At 40.6% G+C, this 25,787-nt stretch overlaps 1 protein-coding gene across 1 annotated transcript in view; it reads right to left on the bottom strand.

Moving 5' to 3' along the window:
- Positions 1-25,787, bottom strand: part of EDNRA (endothelin receptor type A) — a 77,229-nt gene that overhangs the window by 4,242 nt on the left and 47,200 nt on the right. The window contains exons 4-7 of the mRNA XM_055550579.1: positions 16,050-16,248; positions 7,748-7,900; positions 2,621-2,754; positions 2,107-2,215 (exon numbers count right to left, since the gene is read on the bottom strand). Coding sequence (XP_055406554.1) covers positions 2,107-2,215; positions 2,621-2,754; positions 7,748-7,900; positions 16,050-16,248 — 595 coding nt within the window. The remainder of the gene's footprint in view (positions 1-2,106; positions 2,216-2,620; positions 2,755-7,747; positions 7,901-16,049; positions 16,249-25,787) is intronic.

Genomic DNA, 25,787 nt, shown 5'->3' on the forward strand with positions numbered 1-25,787 from the left:
ACTTAGGACTAACTCTATGCTAAAATCACTCTAGGAACTGGAAAAATAATACCTCAGTGAGAAGTACTTGGAACTTCTGGAGAACACGTGTTGGCTTAGCTACAAGGAGGTCTGAAGAACGGAAGGAAACTGATTTTGAATTAAATTACATTAGTTCAGATTTCCAGAGCCATAAACATTTACTTTTCTTGAAAAGACTATTATGAAGTATACTATTAAGTAGCATTTAGCAAGAGCTTTCTTAACAATGAGTTTATGTTTTGTTTGAGACTATGGTTAAAAGTCTAAGGCTATGTAAGGCATGAATAAGTTTAATCTATTCTGTTGGCCTTGGAGCTCAACTTGGAATATTTCTTTTCAAAGCATGATACTAAATTGGCATGCTACTAAATTAGTTCTTTTTATTTTAACTTTTGAGTATGTTGTTTGAATATATATTGCTTTTCTGTTATGCTGACAATTTGACGCTCTTTCTGGGTAACAAAGTGCAATTTTCACTTCTCTTTTGAAAAGTTCAGCCGATGAAAGTGCTATTTACAACTGGAATGAGCCATGCCTGTTGGATATCTAATACACACAGTTGGCTGTTCTTAAAAAATACTTGCTTACAAAGCAGAAATAGAGACACAGATGTAGAGAACAACGTTAAGAATGCCAAGGGGGACAGGGAGGTGTAGGATGAACTGGAAGATTGGGATTGGCATATATGCACCACCGATACCATGTATAAAATAGAGAACTAATGAGAATCTACGGGAACTCTCCTTAGCGCTCTGTGGTGGCCTAAATGGGAAGGATATATATATATATATATATAAAAGGGGATATATGTATATAAAAGGGGGATATATATATAAAAGGGGATATATATATATATATAAATGGGAAGGATAAATATATATATAAAAGGGGATATATATGATATATATATAAAAGATATATACATATATATAAAATGTATATGTATCACTGATTCACGTTGCTGGACAGTAGAAACTAATAAAGCATTCTGAAGCAATTATACTCTATTAGAAATAAAAATAGAGAAAAGACAGAAGAGAAAAACAGAATTCTAATTAAATGAAAACAATTGAATTTGCTATTATATACTATTGCATATGGGCAGCCCAGCACTAAAGAATCTGCCTGCCGGGTAGGAATTTGCTGTGTGTCACAGGGGGCTCAGCCCAGCGCTCTGTGGCAATCTAGAGAGATGGGATGGGGAGGGAGGTGGCAGGTGGTTCAGGCGGGCGGGGACATATGGAGACTTGTGGCAGATGTATGGCAGAAACCAACACAATATTGTAAAGCAATGATCCTCCAATTAAAAAAAAAAGAATCCACCTTCCAATTTAGGAGATGCAATTTTGATCCCTAGGTCAGGAAGATCCCCTGGAGTAGGAAACGCTAACCCATTCCAGCATTCTTGCCTGGAAAAATCCCACGGACAGAGGAACCTGGTAGGCTACAGTTCATGGGGTCACAAAAGAATTGGACATGACTGAGTGACTACACAGAGACATTACTTGGCCAACAAAGGTCCGTCTAGTCAAGGCTATGGTTTTTCCAGTGGTCATGTATGGTTGTGAGAGTTGGACTGTGAAGAAAGCTGAGCACCAAAGAATTGATGCTTTTGAATTGTGGTGTTGGAGAAGACTCTTGAGAGTCCCTTAGACTGCAAAGAGATCCAACCAGTCCATTCTAAAGGAGATCGGTCCTGGGTGTTCATTGGAAGGACTGATGCTAAAGCTGAAACTCCAGTACTTTGGCCACCTCATGCGAAGAGTTGATTCATTGGAAAAGATTCTGATGCTGGGAGGGATTGGGGGCAGGAGGAGAAGGGGACGACAGAGGATGAGATGGCTGAATGGCATCACTGACTTGATGGACATGAGTTTGAGTAAACTCCGGGAGTTGGTGATGGACAGGGAGGCCTGGCGTGCTGCAGTTCATGGGATTGCAAAGAGTCGGACACAGTTGAGTGAATGAACGGAACTGAACTGAACTGAGTGACTACACAATAACAGCAACAACCATCACATATAGTCAATCATTAATGCCAATAATTATTATGAAAAAGATCTTCTTGCTAAAAGAAATACTTACCTGGAAACAATTTTTAAATTTCTTGCTCACAAAATATAGAGCTATTGGGTTGATACATGAATTCATGGTTGCCAAGTTAATACCGATGTAATCCATGAGCAGCAAGAAACTTGAGCAAAAGGAAATAGAAGAGATAAATTAGAACATCATGTTTTAAAACCTAATTAGCATTTATCTCTAGAATAAGCATTTTTCTTGCCCAGGAGACATTTCTCAGAGGTAGCAGTCAAAATTATTTTTAAAGCCCTTGTTTAAATGGCAGTTTCAGTTCTGCAGGACATGTGCAGATATACCCACCACTTGCTTAACCCAGGAGGGGAGCAGCAAAATTATTGATAGGGCTTGCACAAAATTTTGAGGTTGGTTATGGGCTGTGACAGCTAAAGAAAAACAATCAACTTAGAAGATTTAATTTTCAGGGCTAACATGAGTATAGAATAGGTGGTTTTGTAAAACTCTTAGAAACGTGAGATCAGAGAAACTCCAATTTCCTTCTGAGCACAAAGGATCATACCTAAGTAATTCACATCGGTTCGTGTCCATTTCATCATACACGGTTTTCTTCAAAATGCGGCTTAAATGAAGAGGGAACCAGCACAGAGCAAAAATTACAACCAAGCAGAAAACTGTTTTTGCCACTTCTCGACGCTAAAGAAAAGTGAGAGAAAAAAATACAATAAGTTTAGTGTTTTTCTACTAGAGAAAAGGGATACACAAAAGGAAGTAGTACAATGTCATGTTGGTTTCAACATGACATAGTAAAGCAATTATACTCCAATTAAAAAAAAGCAGTAGATTGGGACAGAGTACTCGAAGAAGAGCCAGAGCAGCCCACCTCACCACCCTCTACCTCGTCAAGATTTGGAGTCCATGAAACTCCCTTGGTCCAGTGGTTAGGACTCTGAGCTTCTGCTCCAGGAAGCATGAATTCGATCCCTGGTCGGGGAACTAAGATCCCCCATGCAGCATAGTGCGGCCAAACAAAAAAGTAGATAAGGTTTGGAGTCCAATTGTCTTAAGCAAGGAGTTGTTAGTTGTTAGTGATTCTTTTGGGGCAGCTGCCAGGAATCATGGTAGCCTCAGGCTGGTTATTAGGGCCAGGTCAAAGGTTTGATGGTGGGCAGAGGTGAGGACGGGCTGGGGTTGAGCCAACACTGTGACTGGGTCTGTATGTCTGTCGAACATAGGAGGGGAAGGTTAGTTAAAAGTCTCCATAGCAGGTAATTCACCTGCATTAATGATAGCATGGTAGTCAAGGTGACTGACCCTACCATAATAACAAAATGGGACAAATCTAGGAAATTCCCTGGTGGTCCAGTGGTAGGATTCTTGGCTCTCATTGCTGACAATCTGGGTTCAATCTTGCCTGAAACCAGTTCCCCTGGTTGGGGAACTAAGATGCTGTAAGCTGTGTGGCATGCTGCTGCTGCTGCTGCTGCTAAGTCGCTTCAGTCGTGTCTGACTCTGTGCGACCCCATAGACGGCAGCCCACCAGGCCCTGCCGTCCCTGGGATTCTCCAGGCAAGAACACTGGAGTGGGCTGCCATTTCCTCCTCCAATGCATGAAAGTGAAAAGTGAAAGTGAAGTCCCTCAGTTGTGTCTGACTCATAGCGACCCCATGGACTGCAGCCTACCAGGCTCCTCCGTCCATGGGATTTTCCAAACAATGAACAAGTTTACAAAGATGTTTGGAAAACAAAATAGGAGTACGAAACAGAAAAGGAAAAGGAAGAACAACGTGTTTTCTCCATTTCTTGATCTTGGAGAAAGCTGGCATTCGGATTTTTTTGGCTTTTAAAATTCTTTCATTGATGACAGGTAGTTTCCAAAGATACATTGTTTGCAAATATAGAGTGCGACTCTGCAACCTTATGCACCATGGCCCGCCAGGCTCCTCTGTCCATGGGATTCTCCAGGCGAGGGTACTGGAGTGGGTTGCCATTTCCTTCTCCAGGGGGTCTTCTTGACCCAGGGATCAAACCTATGTCTCTTGTCGCCTACATTTGCAGGCGGGTTCTTGACCACTTAGCGTCACCAGAGGGTAAAGAATTATCAGCACAGACAGTTGGAAAAACGGGGACATGCTGACTCTGGCCTGACTCCAGTGGCACGTTTACACGCTTTGGGGTCTGCACAGGGTCAGTAAAACCATGTTAGGAATTATCTGCAGCCAGTCATCTGGGTGCCCTGTATTTGAGTATTAGAGGGAATGGCATTAGGAAGCCCAACTGGGAACATAAAATACAACTTGTCTGTAACCGGGATCACTTAATGTCAAAATAAAACTGATTGAAAACAGGGTTTGGAAGGGTAAGGCTGGTTCAATCCAGAGCATACAGCGTTAAGTAGGGGGAGCCTGCAATAAAGCCACGTGATTGATAGAGCTATTTAAAAAGATCTCAGGGCAGTTGTCACAAATTGTGGCTTTAGCCCCAAGCACTGGGATTTCTTTAATCTTTGAGTTAGCTAGCTAGCTGGCTATGGCTTCAGAGAATGTATAAACTGACTGATGATTGAGAACAATAAAGGATTCCTTTATTTATTAGTCTACAGGAATGGGGGATCATTTTAAAGGGCCATTTTGTGCACACAGAAAGTGTAGAGAGGAGCATATTGGGGGAGAGGCTATCTCTTTGGAGCACATCCTCAAAGTGGGTAAACTTATTTATTTATTTAGGCTATGCCACATGGCATGTGGGATCTTAGTTCCCTCAGCAGGGATTGAACCTGTGCCCTGTGCCACGGAAATGTGGCTTCTTAACCACTCGACCTCCAGGGAAGTCTGCAAGAGGATAATTTTTTAAAAGGCAATATTAATACTTTGCCACATGACAGTCAGCTATTTGGTTAATCAATATCCATCCTTCTGAGTTTTCCTTACTATCAGTCAGATCCTTGACTTTGTCACGCAGCAGAGGAGCCTGGTTTCCTCATGCACACAGATCTTACCTATTACAGTAGGTAGAAGCCATTGTGTGGGGTTTCTGACGAGATCAGGTGTGTTCAGAGTGGTATGGCCATAGACATGTGGGGTTTCTGGAAAAGCTACTTAAACGTGGGGGCTACTCCTTCGGTGCACACACGCTAATGTGATCTGTATCCTTCCCCTTCTGGCTGCCTGGAAAGGAGGTCTAAGGGCAGAGCTGTAGCTGCCGTCTTCCAATAATAAAGGAAAGGCGAGCACAGCAGCAGAACCCTGGCTTCTGAGTCCCTTGACCACTGAGCTGATGACATCTGAGCTTTCTGCTACGGGAGACAGATAAGCACCTACCTGGCCTACTCCCTGTTATTTTGGGTTTTCTGTTCACACTTGTGCTCAGTAGCTCAGTTGTGTCTGACTCTTTGCCACCCCATAAACTGTAGCCTGCCAGGCTCCTCTGTCCATAGGACTCTCCAGGCAAGAATACTGGAGAGTGTTGCTATTTCCTCCTCCAGAGAATCCTCCTGACCCAGGGATTGAACCCACTTCTCCTGTGTTGGCAGGCAGATTCTTTACCACTGAGCCACCTGGGAAGATTTTCTGCTCCCAGCATCCAAACACAACCCCTAACTGATAAAGGTGTTGTTGGTATAGTGAAGAGAAATTCTAGAAAAACATATCAGAAGCAGGATGAAGAGCCATGTTGGACTTGGATGGGGTGGTAGGGTTTTCACTCTAAGCTAACTCCCCTGCCACCCTCCACCCGCAAAGGCCTCCCAGCTAGGCTTGCTCTCCTGGAGTCAGAACCTTCTCGATTTTTGAGCAGGATGCAAGGGAATGTCTACTGCATGGGGACCAAGTTTTGGATTCTAATGTCCATTTGGTTGCGCTAGTCTCTTAAACACCTGTGTAATAAGGGTACATGCCTGTCTAGCTTATCTCACAGCATGTTTGGATGAATCAAATACCAAAATGACATGGAAATGCTCTTTGGGAACTTAAAAAATGCTATGAAAATGTGAAGCAGCAGCATCTTATTGCTCCCAATCCCTGTTTAATTATTTTCAGAGCAGGTGTCACTCATAGCTTGAATAGGCTCAATTGTGGTGCTAATGCAAAAATCGACATTCAAAAACACCGTTTTCCACAAATCTATTCTAATTAGTTACCTCTATTGCAGGAATGAAAGGTAATAACAGCTTAATATGTTTCACATCTGGAGTACTCTGAACTTTCATGCCTAGATGATGTCATGCTAAAGTTTCTCAAGATAAGTTTCCTATTAAATTTTAATAAAGGATAATAGCTACCATTTGTATAACGTTAGATTTTTATGAAGTATGTGAATGCATGTTAATTCCTTTGATTCTCAATAATAATACTGATTCATATATTATTATGTCCAGTTTAAGATAATGAATTGAGGCTCAAAAAAATCAGTACTCGGGTCAAAAAGAGTTGTCGATGAAGACTGATGCTCGTGTACAGCAATCACACAGGGCAGTTATCCGGGCTCCATCAACAACTCACATTGACTTTTGGTGTGGCTGGTCGTCTTTACACGCTTGTCTGTTGAAACTGAACAGTTACCCACAGTCCTGGTTTTACTCTTGGAATTAATATATATCAACAGTATCTGACTACTTAGTATCAGCTGGGTTCTATCAGACACCGTGCATGCATTACATAATCCCTTTGATGTACTATTATATACATTTCATTAAAAAATTTAAGACTCAAAATTGAGTTAGTATTTGTACAGAAAAGTGCAGGTGGGACCTCCCTGGTGACCCAGTGGCTAAGACTCCGCACGCACAATACAGGGGGCCTGGGTTTGATCCCTGGTCAGGAAACTAGATCTCACAGTCAAATAAATATTTTAAAGGGCAGATATTATTTTATACATTTTTCAAAAAACTAGAAGTTCAGAGAGAGAAAGCAATTGCCCAGTGTTCCAGAGTCAGCAAACAGAAGCTTCACAGCTTTATCTGTCCTGTTCGCTGCCTGGGAGAAACAGATAGCCTCCCACTGACAGGTTCAGATTTCTTCTAGGATTTTAGGCTTTCCAAAATGCGACTTCTTATGTACCCAATCCCATTTCTTTCCATGAGTCATACCTTAGATGTTGCTCTCATGACGTCTGTCTCCTTTTCCTACTCCTCAAATGCATGGTACTCATGTGTGTTCTAGCTAGACCTCCATCAGGAACAGTTCAATCCTCCTCATGCATGAACAGTTTCTTCATGACTTTTTCTCATATCCTCCTTGGCTTTCTATAGCACAAGCTACTTTTTACCACACCTTGTGATTCTGTTTTTCAATTATCTCATGTTTGTGTTTTATTTCCACAACAAGACTACAAAGCCTGCTGGGGAGAAAGTCATGTGCTTCTTTTTTTTTATAGTCCTGGCACAATTCCAAGCCCAGTTCAATGTACTACTAATCACAAACACACGTTTGATAGATACTCTTGGCAAAATTAACGAATAGTTCCTCTCTATTTGGGCCCTGCCCCCAGGGCCATCTGTTTCACAGGTTGGATCCTGACTTCACTGGAGAAATGCTCAATACTCTAAAGAAAACAAGGCATACAGACAAGTAAGACAGTATTTTAATTTTTAGGAAATCAGGCTAAATCTGCAAAACACGGTATCCATAGTCCTTTCGTTGTCAAGGACAAACCAGTCTTGGCCAGATCGTCATGACCTTATCAGGTTTACCTGTTTCAGATGCTCACTGAGGGCAATTCTCAGGCTGCCGTTCCTTCGGTTTAACATCTCACAAGTCATGAGGGTGTAAAAGATCGCAGTGCACACCAGGGGCATGCAGAAGTAGAACCCGAATAGCCACCAGTCCTTAACATCTTGATAGAACTGGAAAGAGGAGAGGAGGGAGAGAGGAGGAAGAGGATTATAAGGCAAGTTTGCTGTGCAAAGCCTTTGGTGGCTTCAACGTCTCCGTGCTTACAGCGATGTTTGTATATTCATGCTCTCTGCTGGCGGTAATGGGCTTGGAGGTCGTGCTCAAAACTCAACTAAACTACAAAGTCCAAACATGTAGTTTCCGGTTTAGCTGTGTGTTGTGTGCTGTGTGTTGCTTTTTATAACAGCACACAAAGAAACTACATTAATATTATTCTGACAGTACTATTCACAATAGCCAAGACATAACAGCAACCTAAATGTTTATTGACAGACAAATGTGGTATACATATATATATATATACTGTATATATATATACACACCAAATTTATATACAGTATACACCATATATATACACACACACCATGTACGTATATTATATATATATAATATATATATATATACACAATGGAATATTACTCAGCCATAAAAAGAATGAAATAATGCCATTTGCAGCAACAAGATGGGCCTAGAGATTATCATACCAAGTGAAATAATTTAGACAGAGAAAGACAAATAACATATGATATCACTTTATGTGGAATCTAAAATATAGCACAAATGAACTTATCCATGAAACAGAAACAGATGCATAGACAGAGAGCAGACTTGTGGTTACCAAGTGGGAGGCCGGGTGGGAGAGGGATGGATTGGAAGTTCTGGATTAACAGCTTCAAACTATTATATATAGAATGGCTAAACAACGAGGTCCTACTCTATAGCACAGGGAACTATATTCAATATCCTTTCATAAGTCATAATGGAAAAGAATGTGAAAAAGAAAATATATAACAGAATAACTTTGCTATATAGCAGAAATTAACACAACATTGTGAATCAGCTGCAAGAAGTTTAAAATTACCCAAATTATTAAATAATTTTAATAATTATTAACAATTATTAATATTTTTAATAAAATAAAGTTGGTTTGAATTACACAGTGGAAGAACCCTCATCAATAAAAAGAATTCCCTTTCAAAGCTCATGAAACATGCTTTTGAGACATACAGTATCTGTATCTTTATTGGTGATTCTCAACGTTTTGCTAGTGCCTGGTTTACTTCTGACTGTTGCGGTGAAAGTGTTCTTAATGTGCCTGTCTTGTTTGGAGAGAGCGAAGGTTGTGAATGGCTTATCTGTGGAGCTCTGGTTGTTGGGAGTTAACCCTTTGTCTGGTATGTCTGCTATGCGACCTCAGCCAGCCAGTGTGAGCCATCAATAACCGTGTCCTTCCTCTCTCTCTTAATACTTGCCACCTGGAAACTATTGAGGCAGAGTAGCTTATCTGAAGGCATGTTGAACCTGATCTCCCTGTGGACAGGATTTGTAAATACCAGGATTACTCAGTTTTATGTCTTTTTAAAGGAGAAAATGTAATACCCCATAAAAATGGAAATTAGAAAATTATAGCTAAATTCTTCCTCCCACTAAATTAATCACCAACTTGGGAAGAACGCTTTTCCTTTCCTAATGCTGTTTCTCCAGATAGTTTATTTACTAAGGATAATGCAGCCTCCTGCAATATCTCAGTTCCCACAGTAAAAAATAATCACACTGCTCTGTGAAAAACTGGAGAGTTTCTGAATATAGAAAGAGGCCCAGTAGGCTGCATTTATAACGTGTCTATTAAAATATGCTATAAATGGTTCCTGAGGAAAAAAAGTTCTGGGCAGGGGTTCATAACTATTTTTATGTCAGGAACCCCTTTGGATTTCTGGTGAAGACTGTAATTCTTTCTGAGACTAATACTTAAAAAAATCATTTTATTTTATATTGGAGTATAGCTGATTAACAATTTTTGTGATGGTTTCAGGTGAACAGTGAAGGGACTCAGCCATGCATATACCTGTATCCATTCTCCCCCAAACTCCCCTCCCATCCAGGCTGCCACATAACATTGAACAGAGTTCTATGTGCTATACAGTAGGTCCTTGTTGGTTATCCATTTTAAATATAGCAGTGTGTACATGTTGATCCCAAACTCCCTAACTATCTCTTTGCCATATTCTTCCCCACTGGCAACCATAATAAGTTTGTTGAGACTAATGTTTTTAAATGCATGAAATAAACTATGTACCAATACAATGGAAACAAATTACATCAAAACATAGCTAACAAAAATATGAAAAAGAAAATTCTAATATCACAATATATGAGTTTATTAACAAATTAAATGACAGATCTAATGAGTTCTATCAGAATGTGGAACCAATGATGAATGTAAATAACATCTCCAGATTATATGTTAGTGAAAAAAAAACAACATGTTTCTGTTAAACACTACTGTGATTTGTTGCCTACATCCACATTAATTAGAAGGAAATGATAAATTTCAGTTAGAAGCTAGTGAAAATAAACATGTAATTTCCTTTTCCTTCAAGTTCACAGACCACTGAATTGTAGCCTCAGGTTAAGTGCAGAATCTCAAAGGAGTTGGCGTATTCAGATCTGTTTATACAAATATTTTCCTATTCACATCCCGCTGTAGAAAGATCTTAGTACTGAACTTAAAACACAAACAAAAAAAATCAGAACTCTTCGTTTAAGCACAATGCACACACTCCTTGAAGAAGCCCCTTCCTTTGTACCTCCTCCTTCTGGGTGCACTGCGGGTGGGGGTGTGAAGCCCAGAAGCAGCTGTGGGGGTCCTGGGAGTTGGCCCTTGCTGGAGGAGACTGGATGGAGTCCCCTGCCCCTTCCGTGGCAGAGGCCAGTCCAGAACGGGATCACACATTTCTTTTGAACTGATGTCATCAACAAGGGTACAGCGGGGCCTCCCCCCAGTCTATGTGAGTCCTCAGCCACTTCAGTCATGGACGACTCTTTGTGACCCCATATACTGTAGCCTGCCAGGCTCCTCTGTCCATGGGGATTCTCCAGGCAAGAATCCTGGAGTGGTTGCCATGCCCACTCCAGGGCATCTTTCCCACTCAGGGATTGAACCGGTGTCTCTTATGTCTCCTGCATTGGCAGATGGGTTCTTTACCACTAACACCACCTGGGAAGCCCCTCCCTCCAGTCTGCTGCTGCTAAGTCGCTTCAGTCGTGTCCGACGCTGTGCGACCCCATAGACGGCAGCCCACCAGGCTCCGCCGTCCCTGGGATTCTCCAGACAAGAACACTGGAGTGGGTCCCTCCAGTCTAGGTTAGAGCAAAGCTGAGGAGGAAAGACTGGAAAAAGAAGGGGAATCAAATTAGAAAAAGAGCCCAGGGGGAAAGAGAAGCCTAAAACCTTAGACTTGAAAAGAAATCTACAAAATCATCAGTTCATGGGACTTCCCTGGCAGTCCAGTGGTAAGACTTGGTGCTTCCAATGCAGGGGGTGCTGGTGGGATCTGTAATCAGGGAACTAAGATCCCGCAGGCTGAGCCATCAGGGAAGCCAGGTGGCACTGGGGGTAAAGAACCCACCTGCCAATGCAGTAGCTGTAAGAGACGTGGGCTTGATCCCTTAGTTGGGTAGATCCCCTGGAGGAGGAAATGGCAACCCACTCCAGTATTCTTGCCTGGAGAATCCCAAGGACAAAGGAACCTGGTAGCTTTAAGTCCATGGGCTCACAAAGAGTTGGAAGTGACTGAAGCAACTTAGTATGCATGCATGTAAGATCCTGCATGCTGAAGGGTGTGACCAAAAAATTATCAGTTCAAACTCAGTATTCTTTATGCAACCCTCCAGGCATCCCCGCCCCTGCCTGAAGGGCAGCCAGTCTTAGCTTCATTGCTAACAAGGAGATGCTTTCTTGTGAGGAAACCCATTTCCTCTTACCCAGCAAGATCCATCAGTAAGTTCCTTATTACATCGAGCCTCTTTTCTAACGTTTTAGTCAGAGGTATCCAGATCGCTCATTCACACCGCCCAAATTCTGAGAATACACAGAAGAACTACACAAAAAAGATCTTCATGACCCAGATAACCACGATGGTGTGATCACTGGACTAGAGACAGACATCCTGGAATGCAAAGTCAAGTGGGCCTTAGGAAGTATCACTACACATAAAGCTAGTGGAGATGATAGAATTTCAGTTGAGCTATTTCAAATCCTAAAAGATGGTCCTGTTAAAGTGCTATACTCAATATACCAGCAAATTTGGAGAACTCAACAGTGGCCATGAAACTGGAAAAGTCAGTTTTCATTCCAATCCAAAGAAAGGCAATGCCAAAGAATGTTCAAACTACTGCACAATTGCACTCGTCTCACACTTTAGCAAAGCAATGCTCAAAAGTGTAAAAGCCAGGCTTCAACAGTATGTGAACTGTGAACTTCCAGATGTTCAAGCTGGATTTAGAAAAGGCAGCAGAACCAGAGATCAAATTGCCAACATCCGTCGGATCATAGAGAAAGCAAGAGAGTTCCAGAGAAACATCTATTTCTGCTTTATTGACTACACCAAAGCCTTTGACTGTGTAGATCACAACAAACTGTGGAAAATTCTGAAAGAGATGGGAATACCAGGCCACCTGACCTGCCTCCTGAGAAATCTGTATGCAGGTCAGGAAGCAACAGTTAGAACTGGACATGGAACAATAGACTGGTTCCAAATTGGGAAAGGAGTACATCAAGGCTGTATATGTGGCTCTGCTTATTTGACTTATATGTACAGTACATCATGTGAAATGCTGGGCTGGATGAAGCACAAGCTGGAATCAAGATTAATAGGAGAAATATCAATAACCTCAGATACCAAATGATACCACCCTTATGGCAGAAAGTGAAGAACTAAAGAGCCTTTGTTGAAAGTGAAAGAGAAAAGTGAAAAAGTTGGCTTAAAGCTCAACATTCAGAAAACAAAGATCATGGCATCTGATCCCATCCCTTCACGGCAAATAGATGGGGAAACACTGGAAACAGTGAGAGACTTTATTTTGGGGGGCTTAAAAATCACTGCAGATGGTGACTGCAGCCATGAAATTAAAAGATGTTTGCTCCTTGGAAGAAAAGCTATGACCAACCTAGACAGCATATTAAAAAGCAAAGACATTAATTTGCCAACAAAGGTCTGTCTAGTCAAAGCTATAGTTTTTCCAGTGGTCATGTATGGATGTGAGAGTTGGAGTATAAAGAAAGCTGAGCACAAAAGAATTGATGCTATTGAACTGTGGTGTTGGAGAAGACTCTTGAGAGTCCCTTGGAGTATAAGGAGATCCAACCAGTCCATCCTAAAGGAAATCAGTCCTGAATATTCATTGGAAGGATTGATGCTGAAGCTGAAACTCCAATACTTTGGGCACCTGATGTGAAGAACTGACTCATTGGAAAAGACCTGGATGCTGGAAGGCATCAGGAGGAGGAGAAGGCAGGAGGAGAAGGGGACAATAGAGGATGAGATGGTTGGATGGCATCACCGACTCAATGGACATGAGTTTGAGCAAGGTCTGGGAGTTGGTGATGGACAGGGAAGCCTGGTGTGCTGCAGTCCATGGGGTTGCAAAAAGTCAGACATGACTGAGCGACTGAACTGAACTGAATTGAAATTCTGAGCACTTTTCCTACTTCGTTTTTCACTGTGGATGTTGATTTAGTGAAAAAAGTCAGTAGATCAGTAGAAAACTTTAATTTTAAGGTTGCCAACTTGGCTCTGTTCATGAACACTTTCAATTTTAAAACAAGAATTTCCAAGCAGGGTAACTGATCAACCATAAGACCACTAATTTTTGTGAATTTTCCAAGGTAGAAAACATACTGTGAGTTGTCTGTAAATGATTAAAGGTGGAACCAGACTTTGTGAAACTTACATCAAAGCACTGAATTATGCTGATTTAAGAGAAATAGAAATAGTGACTCTTAGTTTTTCTCCTTGGTCTACATGGGACTAGTTTTGTGAGGAAATATGCATTTGAAATGCTTCCTTACATGGTAGGCTATGTAATTAAGCTGGTCATAAAAATTAATGTGGTCAGGTATAATAAATAGCAACTGAATTTGTTACACTAAAATGCTTTTTAAAAAAAGTTCTGCAAATTTATATTATATCATCTTAGAATCTGAACTAAGCACACATGAGAATGACTTCTACTTTTAATTAGTACAAGAGAGTTCCAGAAAAACATCTATTTCTGCTTTATTGACTATGCCAAAGCCTTTGACTGTGTGGATCACAACAAACTGTGGAAAATTCTGAAAGAGATGGGAATTCCAGACCACCTGACCTACCTCTTGAGAAATCTGTATGCAGGTCAGGAAGCAACAGTTAGAACTGCACATGGAACAACAGACTGGTTCCAAATAGGAAAAGGAGTACGTCAAGACTATATATTGTCACCCTGTTTATTTAACTTATATGCAGATTACATCATGAGAAACGCTGGACTGGAAGAAACACAAACTGGAATCAACATTGCTGGGAGAAATATCAATAACCTCAGATATGAAGATGACACCACCCTTATGGCAGAAAGTGAACAGGAACTCAAAAGCCTCTTGATGAAAGTGAAAGTGGAGAGTAAAAAAGTTGGCTTAAAGCTCAACATTCAGAAAACAAAGATCATGGCATCCGGTCCCACCACTTCATGGGAAATAGATGGGGAAACAGTGGAAACAGTGTCAGACTTTATTTTTCTGGGCTCCAAAATCACTACAGATGGTGACTGCAGCCATGAAATTAAAAGACACTTACTCCTTGGAAGGAAAGTTATGACCAACCTAGATAGCATATTCAAAAGCAGAGACATTACTTTGCCAACAAAGGTTCGTCTAGTCAAGGCTATGGTTTTTCCTGTGGTCATGTATGGTTGTGAGAGTTGGACTGCGAAGAAAGCTGAGCACCAAAGAATTGATGCTTTTGAACTGTGGTGTTGGAGAAGACTCTTGAGAGTCCCTTGGACTGCAAGGAGATCCAACCAGTCCATTCTGAAGGAGATCAGCCCTGGGATTTCTTTGGAAGGAATGATGCTGAAGCTGAAACTCCAGTACTTTGGCCACCTCATGCGAAGAGTTGACTCATTGGAAAAGACTCTGATGCTGGGAGGGATTGGGGGCAGGAGGAGAAGGGGACGGCAGAGGATGAGATGGGTGGATGGCATCACTGACTCGATGGACGTGAGTCTGGGTGAACTCCAGGAGTTGGTGATGGACAGGGAGGCCTGGAGTGTTGCGATTCATGGGGTCGCAAAGAGTCAGACATGACTGAGCGACTGATCTGATCTGATCTTTAAAAAACGTGTGAGAAACATGCATTTCCCAAAGGAGCATCAAATAAATGTCAGCGTGTCTGTCAGAGGGAAATTGTTGTGCTGTGTTCCTTATTCTCAAAACAAATAGCACTCCATGTATACACTTCAGTCTCTCTCAGCTTCAGAATTCTGAGTTGTTTGAAACAGAGCAGCAGTGGTGTCTACAGTTACAAAAGAGAAAACAGAGTAGTTGTTCTAGTGAAGAAGCTAAGCCCTGGCTTAACATCTACTTTTCATGCAATTGAATAATACAGTAAGTCTCCTACAGATGAGTGAATTACGTTCTGCAAGAGCGTTCATAAATCCAATTTGTTCATAAGCCCGACAAAGTCAGCCTAGGTACCGAACTAACATGCTAAGTTATATAGTACTGGACTGTAACAGGTTTATTGTACTTTTCACACAAATAAGATATAAAAACAACAAATGATATATAAAAAACAAAATATAAAGAAAATATTTTTAATCCTACAGTGTGGTATCTTGAAAAAGCACAGTAGTACAGTATGACAGCTGGCTACAGGCACATGTGCACATCTCTGAAATTTCACAACTTGAGGGCTCATTTGTAGGGGACTTACGGTATTTGACTCAACTAACAGAGTAAAGCAGGCTTCCCCGGTGGCTCAGACAGTAAAGACTCCACCTGCAATGCAGGAGACCTGGGTTCGATCCCTGGGTTGGGAAGATTCCATGGAGAAGGGAACGGCTACCCACTCCAGTATTCTTGCTTGGAAAATCCCATGGACAGAGGCGCCTGGGAGGCTACAGTCCTTGGAATTGCAAAGAGTCGGCTATGACTGAGCGACTGAGCGCACACAGCACACAGCATCATAAATCACACTGGGCAGTGTAGTGGTATCAAGTCTCGCTGATGGTAAATGAAGACCTCTCCCACTCCCTAATTAATTTCCTTTAGACTATTCATACCTCCATGAATTTCGACGTGGCATTGAGCATACAGGTTCTGTGCTGTGCACCCTTGTATTCAAAAGGTACCATGACAAAGCCGATGGCTTCAGGGATGGCCAGGATAAAAGAAAGGATCCAGATGGAGACAATCTCAATGGCTGTGACCAAGGGAATCCCAATTCCCTGAACACGACTCCAGGAGGCAACTGCTCTGTACCTGGGGGGAAAAAAAACAACAAAAAAAGAGGAGAGTGATGGAACCAACTTGTTAGGAAATTTTGTTATTTCAATTTAATAAAAATTCTATTAATAAATGCTGGAAAATCCTTCCATTGGCCACTGACCAACCATGGCTTTTTAGGAATTTTCTGTGTGTGAAAAACAGTTGGGGCCATTAAAAGTTCCACCCATTTGGGGTTCAACTGGCTTGCAGGCCTGAGTCTGAGATCTTCACTTGGGGTTTAGTAAAATCTCGTGAGAGTTTAGGATGTGGCCACTAAGACAGGTGTGTTATGTTTTTTAAGCTGTGGGAAAAATTGGGTAGTGAAAACTTCTCGTATTTATTATGGTAATATCTTATTTCTGTTTCTATATTTAAAAAACTTGGAATATTATATATGAAGTGGATCTAGATATCTTTAAGTGAATCATGACCATAGATATTCCATTGTTTTCTCCCTTCTTCGATCCTCAAATTATGGTTACAGTGGGTGCCCATTTTAGTAAATAAATATTTTTAATCATTACAGTTTAGTGTAGTCAATGAAACAGAAGTAGATGTTTTTCTGGAATTCTCTTGCTTTTTCGATGAGACAACAGATGTTGGTAATTTGATCTCTGGTTCCTCTGCCTTTTCTAAATCCAGTTTGAACACCTGGGAAGTTCTTAGTTCATGTACTGTTGAAGCCTGGCTTAGAGAATTTTGAGCATTACTTTGCTAGCATGTGAAATGAGTGCAATTGTGTGGTAGTTTGAACATTCTTTGGCATTACCTTTCTTTGGGATTGGAATGAAAACTGACTTTTTCCAGTCCTGTGGCCACTGCTGAGTTTTCCAAATTTGCTGGCATACTGAGTGCAGCACTTTAACAGCATCATCTTTTAGGATTTGAAATATCTTAGCTGGAATTCCATCACCTCCACTAGCTTTGTTCGTAGTGATGCTTCCTAAGGCCCACTTGACTTTGCACTCCAAGATGTCTGGCTCCAGGTGGGTGATTACACTGTCGTGGCTATCTAGGAAATTAAGTTATTTTTTGTACAGCTCTTCTGTGTATTCTTGTCAATTATTCTTAACATTTTCTGCTTCTGTTAGGTCCATACTATTTCTTTTATTGTGCCCATCTTTGCATGAAATATTCCCTTGATATCTCTAATTTTCTTGAAGAGATCTCTAGTCTTCCCCATTCTATTGTTGTCCTCTATTTCTTGCATTGCTCACTTAGGAAGACTTTCTTATCTCTCCTTGCTATTTTTGGAACTTTTGGAACTGGTTCAAAATTGGGAAAGGAGTACATCAAGGCTCCATATTGTCACCCTGCTTATTTAATTTCTGTGCAGAGTACATCATGTGAAATGCTGGGCTGAATGAAACACAAGCTGGAATCAAGATTGCCAGAAGAAATATCAATAACTTCAGCTATGCAGATGATAACACTGTTATGGCAGAAAGCAAAGAGAACTAAAGAGCCTCTCGATGAAGGTGAAAGAGGAGAATGAAAAAGCTGGCTTAAAACTCAACGTTCAAAAAACTAAGATCATAGCATCTGATCCCATCACTTCATGGCAAATAGATGGGAAAACAATGGAAACAGTGACAGACTTTTATTTTCTTGGGCTCCAAAATCACTGCAGATGGTGACAGCAACCACAAAATTAAAGGATGTTTGCTTTAGGAAGAAAAGCTATGACAAACCCAGACAGTATATTAAAAATCAGAGACATTATTTTGCTGACAAAGGTTCATATAGTGAAAGCTATGTTTTTCCAGTAGTCATGTATGGATGTGAGCATTGAACCATAAAGTGGACTGAGCACCGAAGAATTGATGTTTTTGAACTGTGATGCTGAAGAAGACTCTCGAGAGTCCCTTGGACTGCAAGAAGATCCAACCAGTCAATCCTAAAGGAAATCAATCCTGATTTTCATTAGAAGGACTGATGCTGAAACTGAAGCTCAATACTTTGGCCACCTGATGCGAAGAACTGACTCATTAGAAAAGACCTTGATGCTGGGAAAGATTGAAGGCAGGAGGAGAAGGGGATGACAGAGGACAAGATGGTTGGATGGCTGACTCAATGGACATGAGTTTGAGCAAACTCTGGGAGATGGTGAAGGACAGGGAAGCCTGGCGTGCTACAGTCTATGGAGTTGCAAAGAGTTGGATATGGTTGAGCAACTGAACAATAACAAAATCATAATACTTAAAAATGTAAAAGAATAACTATAGCTCTCCCATGTGGCCTGGTGCCAGACTATGTAAAACTGAACTAAATATACCTTGGTTCCTAATCTTTAGGGTTTATAGTTTAATATAAAAAAGATGGTTCATCCAGAAGCACAGGATATAAATGTAACTGAACAATTTTGCCAATCAAAACACCAACTGGCATTAAGAAATTGTGTTTGCCTTACTTCTTACCTTAATATTTTATCATAATAATTACATTTAAATGTTAGGTCTAAAGAAAGTTTGGTTTCAGAAACTCTGTGCTCTTTGACCTGATGTGATGGTCTGGTGCTAACTGCTCTCAGATTTACAGTTAAGAAAGGACCTGGGATGTGGTACAGTATTTTTGTGGCTTCATTCTTGAAATTTTTGCTGCTGTTGTAATGGAAAGGAAACATTTTCTTTTTATAGCTTTCATTAGAGAGTGCCAGAAGAAGGCCGTAAAACAGACCAAGGCATTGGAGACAGGTGCACGTGGGTTTGCAGGCCAGGCAACTTGACGGGAACGAGAGTCAGCAATACCAAGGCAAGATACAAAATACCCATCGCCACTGAAATGAGCCCTTGATCACTTACAGTTAGTGTTCTGTCCCACTGCATCTAAAAAGTACATGTGTGAAAACACAACTCCTAGGAATTACGCTACCTTGTTCTTCACTGTAGGTTAGAACCTATAGTTTGGTACACACAATGATGCCACTTGGCATATATATAGCTCAATTTGCTGGAGAAGTGTTTTGCAAAAGATTTTTAGGGTAAATAAGATTGGTGTACAATGAGAATCTCTGAAAAAGTCCAGACTAGTCCAGAATGGGATAAAATACAGCTATGCAAACAGACCAAGAAAATCCTTTTACGATATAGCCAACATTGCATTTTAAAATTTATGGTTATTACCAGTGGAATAAAGACTGCAATATATTTTGCTTTCTACTTCTGTTGACTTTGCTGCCTTATTAGACTGGCAGGCTGATGTCCAGTAAAAGCTAAAAGGAATGGAGATGGGATGTCCATATCTTGAGGCTGCTGATAAATTTTATCTATTTCTTCTCCCTTTTTCTTATCAGGAAAGGTGATGTAAATAAAACACTTTATCTTTTAAGAGAGCCAGAAAGCCAGATTTCTTAGGCAGGATTGGAGATAGAAGGTGGTTTAGTAAGAAAATGTGGTCTATATGTTCTAATGATGAATATATTCACAGAGGAGCTTCATTCTGTAACGAGCCAATGAGTTGCCAGAATATTACATATCTATAATCCAATGTAAATTCAACATTTAAAAATAAGTAGAAGTAATTTTTCGTATCTAGTTGAGCAAATGATTCATAATCAGTCTGCTCCTTCCTTAACCCTCAGGACAAAGAATTAGAATGTTTTCCATTTTTAATCACACTGATCTTGTTTCTTGAGAAAACAAAAGCAATTACAAAGAATCATTTGTGATGACAGAGGTGGAGAAAGATGTGGAGAATAAGAAATACTGGATGTTCCAAAAATGATTTCTCTCTGGAGAGAAAAACATAACACATAACACATAATATGTTCTTATTAGGAGTGACTATAAACGACCTTCAGTCTAGTTGGTGTGTATATATATATGATATATGACACTGTCATTGAAAATCTGCAAGTGTGGAGCCAACTGCAAACAAATAATATTCTGGAAATAATTCCTCCTCTTTGAAATGCTTTCTTCACTTGGTTTAGACCATCTTCTGCTGGTTTTCCTCTTGCTGATGGGATTGGTCACTTCATCTCATCTCCTTGGCTGGACCATGCCCATGCCTCAAATTCTTAGTACTGGATTTCTCTGTAGCCCTTGGACCCCCTTTCAATCTAACTTCTCTCTCCTAGTAATCTCATCTATTCTCATGGCTTTAGTATCACTTAAACTACTTAGATAGCATATTCAAAAGCAGAGACATTACTTTGCTAACAAAGGTCTGTCTAGTCAAGGCTATGGTTTTTCCTGTGGTCATGTATGGATGTGAGAGTTGGACTGTGAAGAAAGCTGAGCGCCAAAGAATTGATGCTTTTGAACTGTGGTGTTGGAGAAGACTCTTGAGAGTCCCTTGGACTGCAAGGAGATCCAACTAGTCCATTCCTTTAGGAGATCAGTCCTGTGTGTTCTTTGGAAGGAATGATGCTAAAGCTGAAACTCCAGTACTTTGGCCACCTCATGCGAAGAGTTGACTCAGTGGAAAAGACTCTGATGCTGGGAGGGATTGGGGGCAGGAGGAGAAGGGGACGACAGAGGATGGGATGGCTGGATGGCATCACTGACTCGATGGATGTGACTTTGAGTGAACTCCAGGAGTTGGTGATGGACAGGGAGGCCTGGCATGCTGCGGTTCATGGGGTTGCAAAGAGTCGGACACGACTGAGTGACTGAACTGAACTGAACTGAACGAATACATGTGGAATCTAGCTGCAGATATTTGGACACTTTTTGGTTGGGTGTGTCAAGCTGGCCTGTGGCTGCTTTGACCAGTTGAGCACAGCTGGAATCATGCTTTTTCAGTTTCACACCTGTCCTCTCCTCTGAGCAGCAGGTTCTACCCTGGAGCTCCGAGCTGGCTGGAGCAGTGTTGAGCAGCCCTGGGCTCGTGGAGAGGGAGACGTGCTCCACTGATCTCACATGTCTAGTTGTTCCTATCAAAGGGCCAGTCATGTGAGTCTTGGAACCATGAAACAAGCTCAGGAGCCACCTGAAAGCCACCAGGAGACCCCAGTCAGAGTAACAAGGAGTGGAAGAACTGCCCCAATTTCTGCACCACAACATGGTCAGACTGTAAGAAAATGATGATTGTTCTAAACCACTCAGTCTGGGGGTAGTTTCTTACTAAAGAAAAACGAGGCAGCAAGATTAACCAGTCACCTGATCTTGACAAGAGAATTAAAAGAGTGAAAAACTTTGCAATGGGGAACAGACTCCAAAATGAGATCCTGAGTTGCATGACACACACTCTTTACGCTTTAGTCATTTAGTCCCTAAGTTGTGTTCAACTCTTTGCAACCCCATGAACTGTAGCCGGCCAGGCTCCTCTGTCCATGGGATTTCCCAGGCAAGAATACTAGAGCGGGTTGCCATTTCCTTCTCCAGGAGACATTCTTGACCCAAGAATCAAACCTACATCTCCTGCATTGGTAGGCGGATTCTTTACCACTTCCTAGGAGCCACAAGGGAAACCCATTACATGCAGGGTGAAAGAAAAATCAAAACACAGGAGAAAAAAAGAGAAACCAAGACCAAGTCTAAGTAAAAATGAAGTGTTTTAGAAAATCACTTCCATGCTTCTTGAGTTATGGTCAATCTTTGAGACTATCACAGAAACCACCAAGTAACTACTTGAAATGAGGGATGAGGAACTGACGCAAATCAATCAAAGTTGCCTTATTAATGGATCCTTGCAACTTTCCCAGGTATCTAATTACACATCATCTGGAGTAGCTGTTAAAGGAGTTTTATCTTTTTATAGCTTCCTTTCCCAGGCAGCTTTTAACTACAGTTTGGAGCTGTAACCAGACCTCTTTACTGGTCTGACCCCCATCATTTCCCACTTTAAACAGGACGGTTAACCTTACAAAGAATAGCATTTAATTCCTCTTTCCAATCCCGGCCCCTCCTTTTTTCCCTAAAACAAAGTAACATAGAGTGCTTGCCACTTAAAGCATGTGAGAATACTTATTCAAATTATTGGTAATGGCTGGTATAAGTGATAAGCTTTTTCTGTTTTGTTTACCTTATTTAGATTAAAAAAACCGCTAGGGAGGGGGCTTCCCTGGTGGTCCAGTAGCTGAGACTCTGAGCTCCAAATGCAAGGGGCCCTGTTTTGATCCCCCATCCACCCCACATGCAGCAACCAAGACCTGGGCAGCCAAATAAGTAAATAAATATTAAAAAAAAAACCCCAAAACCAAACACCTAGACTGAGAAAGGTAGGCCTTTTTTTTTTTTGACCCTACGGTATTAGTATTCACTAAGTAATCAATGAAGTAATAAATCATATACAGCTTGGATGAATTGTTGTTTAGTTGATAAATTGTGTCCAACTCCTCGAAACTCTGTGGACTGTAGCTCTCCAGGCTCCTCTGTTCGTGGGATTATCCCGGCAAGTACCCTGGAGTGGATTGCTGTTTCCTTCTCCAGGGGATCTTCCTGACTCAGGGATCAAACCCACATCTGCTTTGTCAGGTGGATTCTTTACTACTGAGCCCAGTTACTCCCATTATTTTCCCTCAAAAGCAACATATAAAAAAAAAATCACCGACTCTTACTGGGCCATAATTTGATTCAGCTCATAAAAGGAAAGCAGAGATTCCTAAATTGCAAATTGTTTCCTAACAGAATCCAATTTCCCTCTTTTTACTCCTTGCTTTTTTTTTTTTAAAAGGAAGAAATTTTTTAATTTTTAGTAGAATATAATGCAACCAAATCAAGATGCAAAGCAAATGGTATCTAATTTTCAGGAATGAACTGTGAATGATTCATTTTACATTGTGAAAGCTTTTGACATAGAAATGTCAAAAAAGATTCCTTCCATACAGATCTCAAAGTTGAGTCAGTACCAAGGGAAATGCAACAATTTATAAAGAAAGGACTGAGGGAACACAGGATGGTGAATTGATTACCAGGGAAAAACCTGGATTAAGGCAGATTTTTGAGAAAGTGGAATTTTAAAATGGTTCATCTCTTTGATCTAAAACTGAGACTAGGGACTTCCCTGGTGGTCCAGTGGCTAAGACATCGTGCCCCCAGTCCCGGCGGGACCCCGGTCGGGGAGTTGAGTCCCACATGCCACAGTCAAGTGATCCCATGCTGAAACTAAAGATCCCCCATGTTGCAAATAAGATCTGATGAAGCCAAACAAATAAAATAAAAAACAAACAACTGAGAGCAAGTCTTAATGAAAGAGATGCTTGGCATTCTTTTTTCCTTCTTTTTTTCAAACCAAGGACATTTTATTTGATACATAAGTGATGACTTGTGATTGAACCATTGAGTTAATTTTTCTCCCTGCATGAGATAGGGGAGGAAAGGGTGTGGTTGAGGTGAACCTCCACCAGAACTAGGAGTCTATGACCCAGTCCTTCCATTTCCTCCCCCCATCTCCTCCCAGCTCCCTTCTTCCTCCTATCTACAGGTAGGGTGTTTTTTTTTTTTACAGGTAGGGTTTATACTGGGGATGCTGAAGCAATATTGTCCCTGAGAGAGGGCAGAACAAGATGAAATAAGGAAGGAATTGGAAGTTTTTGATGACTTAGGGCTTTTGGGAATCCCATTGCATGAATATCTCCCTTGTGCATTTCATTCTTCCTGGTTCCCATGTCCACATGTTCACAACCATTGATACTCTAAAGAACAGCAGCCAGGCCTGATTCTTCATGTCTGTACCTCATACTCTTCTCTCCAATTGTTCTGTTGAACTAAATGATGACTTATGCTTCTCAATGTAGGGATATTTCATGATATAGTATATCACTGAGGAATAAGTGCTCTAAAATATTTTTCAATCAAGAAAAAAATTAATTTTTTATACTTTTCTTTTTTTTTTTTTGGCTGTGACTCATGGCATGTGGGATCTTAGTTCCCTGAGCAGGAATTGAACCCAACTTCCAAGGAAGTCCCAAGAAAAAAAATGTATATTTTCTATATTAAGATTCATATGAACCGTAAAAGGGACCACTAAACTATAGCACATAACACTATTTAGAGCACATATTGTAAATTTTGTAACACGAAAATATACTGTAGAGATGAAAAGTTGCCTCTATTTCTTATCAAACCAAGCAAATTCTTTCCTCTCCTTGCTCTTTTCATCAATGCCTCTCTTCTCAGAGGACTATGCCCAGCTGCCTTAAAAAAAGGTTTTACTATTTATAGGAGCCAAGCATCTTCCTTGCCTTCTTTCTCCTGTTTCTCATTCTTGGGTCATGCTATGCTATGCTATGCTAAGTCACTTCGGTCGTATCCGACTCTGTGCGACCCCATAGACGGCAGCCCACCAGGCTCCGCTGTCCCTGGGATTCTCCAGGCAGGAACACTGGAGTGGGTTGCCATTTCCTCCTCCAATGCATGAAAGTGAAAAGTGAAAGTGAAGTCACTCATAGGCTGTTCTTTTCTGGATTTGGTTAGATGTTTCCTCACAGGTGCAGTTTTCTTAGAACACTGAGTGGCTCTTTCCTAAAACTTGTTATCATGCTAGTTTTTAACATAAAGCTTGGGAAATTTTCTAAATAAAAAGTAAGTTTTAAAATAAAATGCTATTTTCCCAAATTTGATGGTGCTTTTGTAAAGGCAAGTGTAGGTGTGGAAATACCTCTGAGCTGAGTATGTACATGTATTTCTCCACACAAGGCCTATATACATTTGTGTTTTAGAGCTAGAGTCATAGGAAATTAGTGTTAATATAAAATAAAAGTCATAGGAATGAGCTGGGCAAATGAGAAAAATTAAATGTAAAGAATAGCATGAAGTAAATAAGGAAAACTGGTCACAGATAATAAAACTAAATAAACTTTCAGAACTTTTTTCTGCTTGTATTAATAGAACTACTAATAATATGATAAAAACCCATTATTCTATCCCTTGACATAACTACTAATAATACTGATCATATTACTTTCAAGGAATTTTATATTCATAAACCTACACATTTAAATTGCATTTAACATTCCTATCCTTTTCCCTAAAATGTTGCTTTCAACATTTTCTGTAAATTGTCTCATTTATGTACCTAATTTCTTTGTTCAAATTTTGGATCATTTCCATAGGATTTATTCTAAAAATTGTAATTATTGGGTCAGAAGGCAAAAGCAGGGCTTCCCTAAGGGCTCAGTGGATGAGAATCCATTAGCAGCAACTAAGCCGTGAGCCACAACTATTGAGCCTGTGCTCTAGAGCCTGGGAATTGCAACTACGGAAGTCTGAGTGCCCTAGGGCCTGTCCTCAGCAGTAAGAGAAGCCTGCACACAGCAGCAAAGACCTAGCAGAGTCAATAAATAAATAAATTTAAAAAAAGAACGCAAAAGCACTTGTAGGACTTCACTTTCTGGAGGGGCTGTTCAAGTTTCTATTGTTACCAGAGAAGTATGCTTTTTAGTGAGAATTTCTCTGATTACATGAACATTATTCATGTTAATGACTAATGTTAGTCATTTTGATTTTTTCTTTGGTGATTTTTATACTCATACCTTTTAATATGAAAGTATTACGATTTTAACTACTAATTGTATGGATTCTTTAAATACCAAGAATATTAACATGCAGTTTTGCTGCAAGTATATTCCCCAGATTATTGGTTTATTT

Source organism: Bubalus kerabau, chromosome 16 (assembly GCF_029407905.1).
Source record: "Bubalus kerabau isolate K-KA32 ecotype Philippines breed swamp buffalo chromosome 16, PCC_UOA_SB_1v2, whole genome shotgun sequence".
NCBI lineage: Eukaryota > Metazoa > Chordata > Mammalia > Artiodactyla > Bovidae > Bubalus > Bubalus kerabau.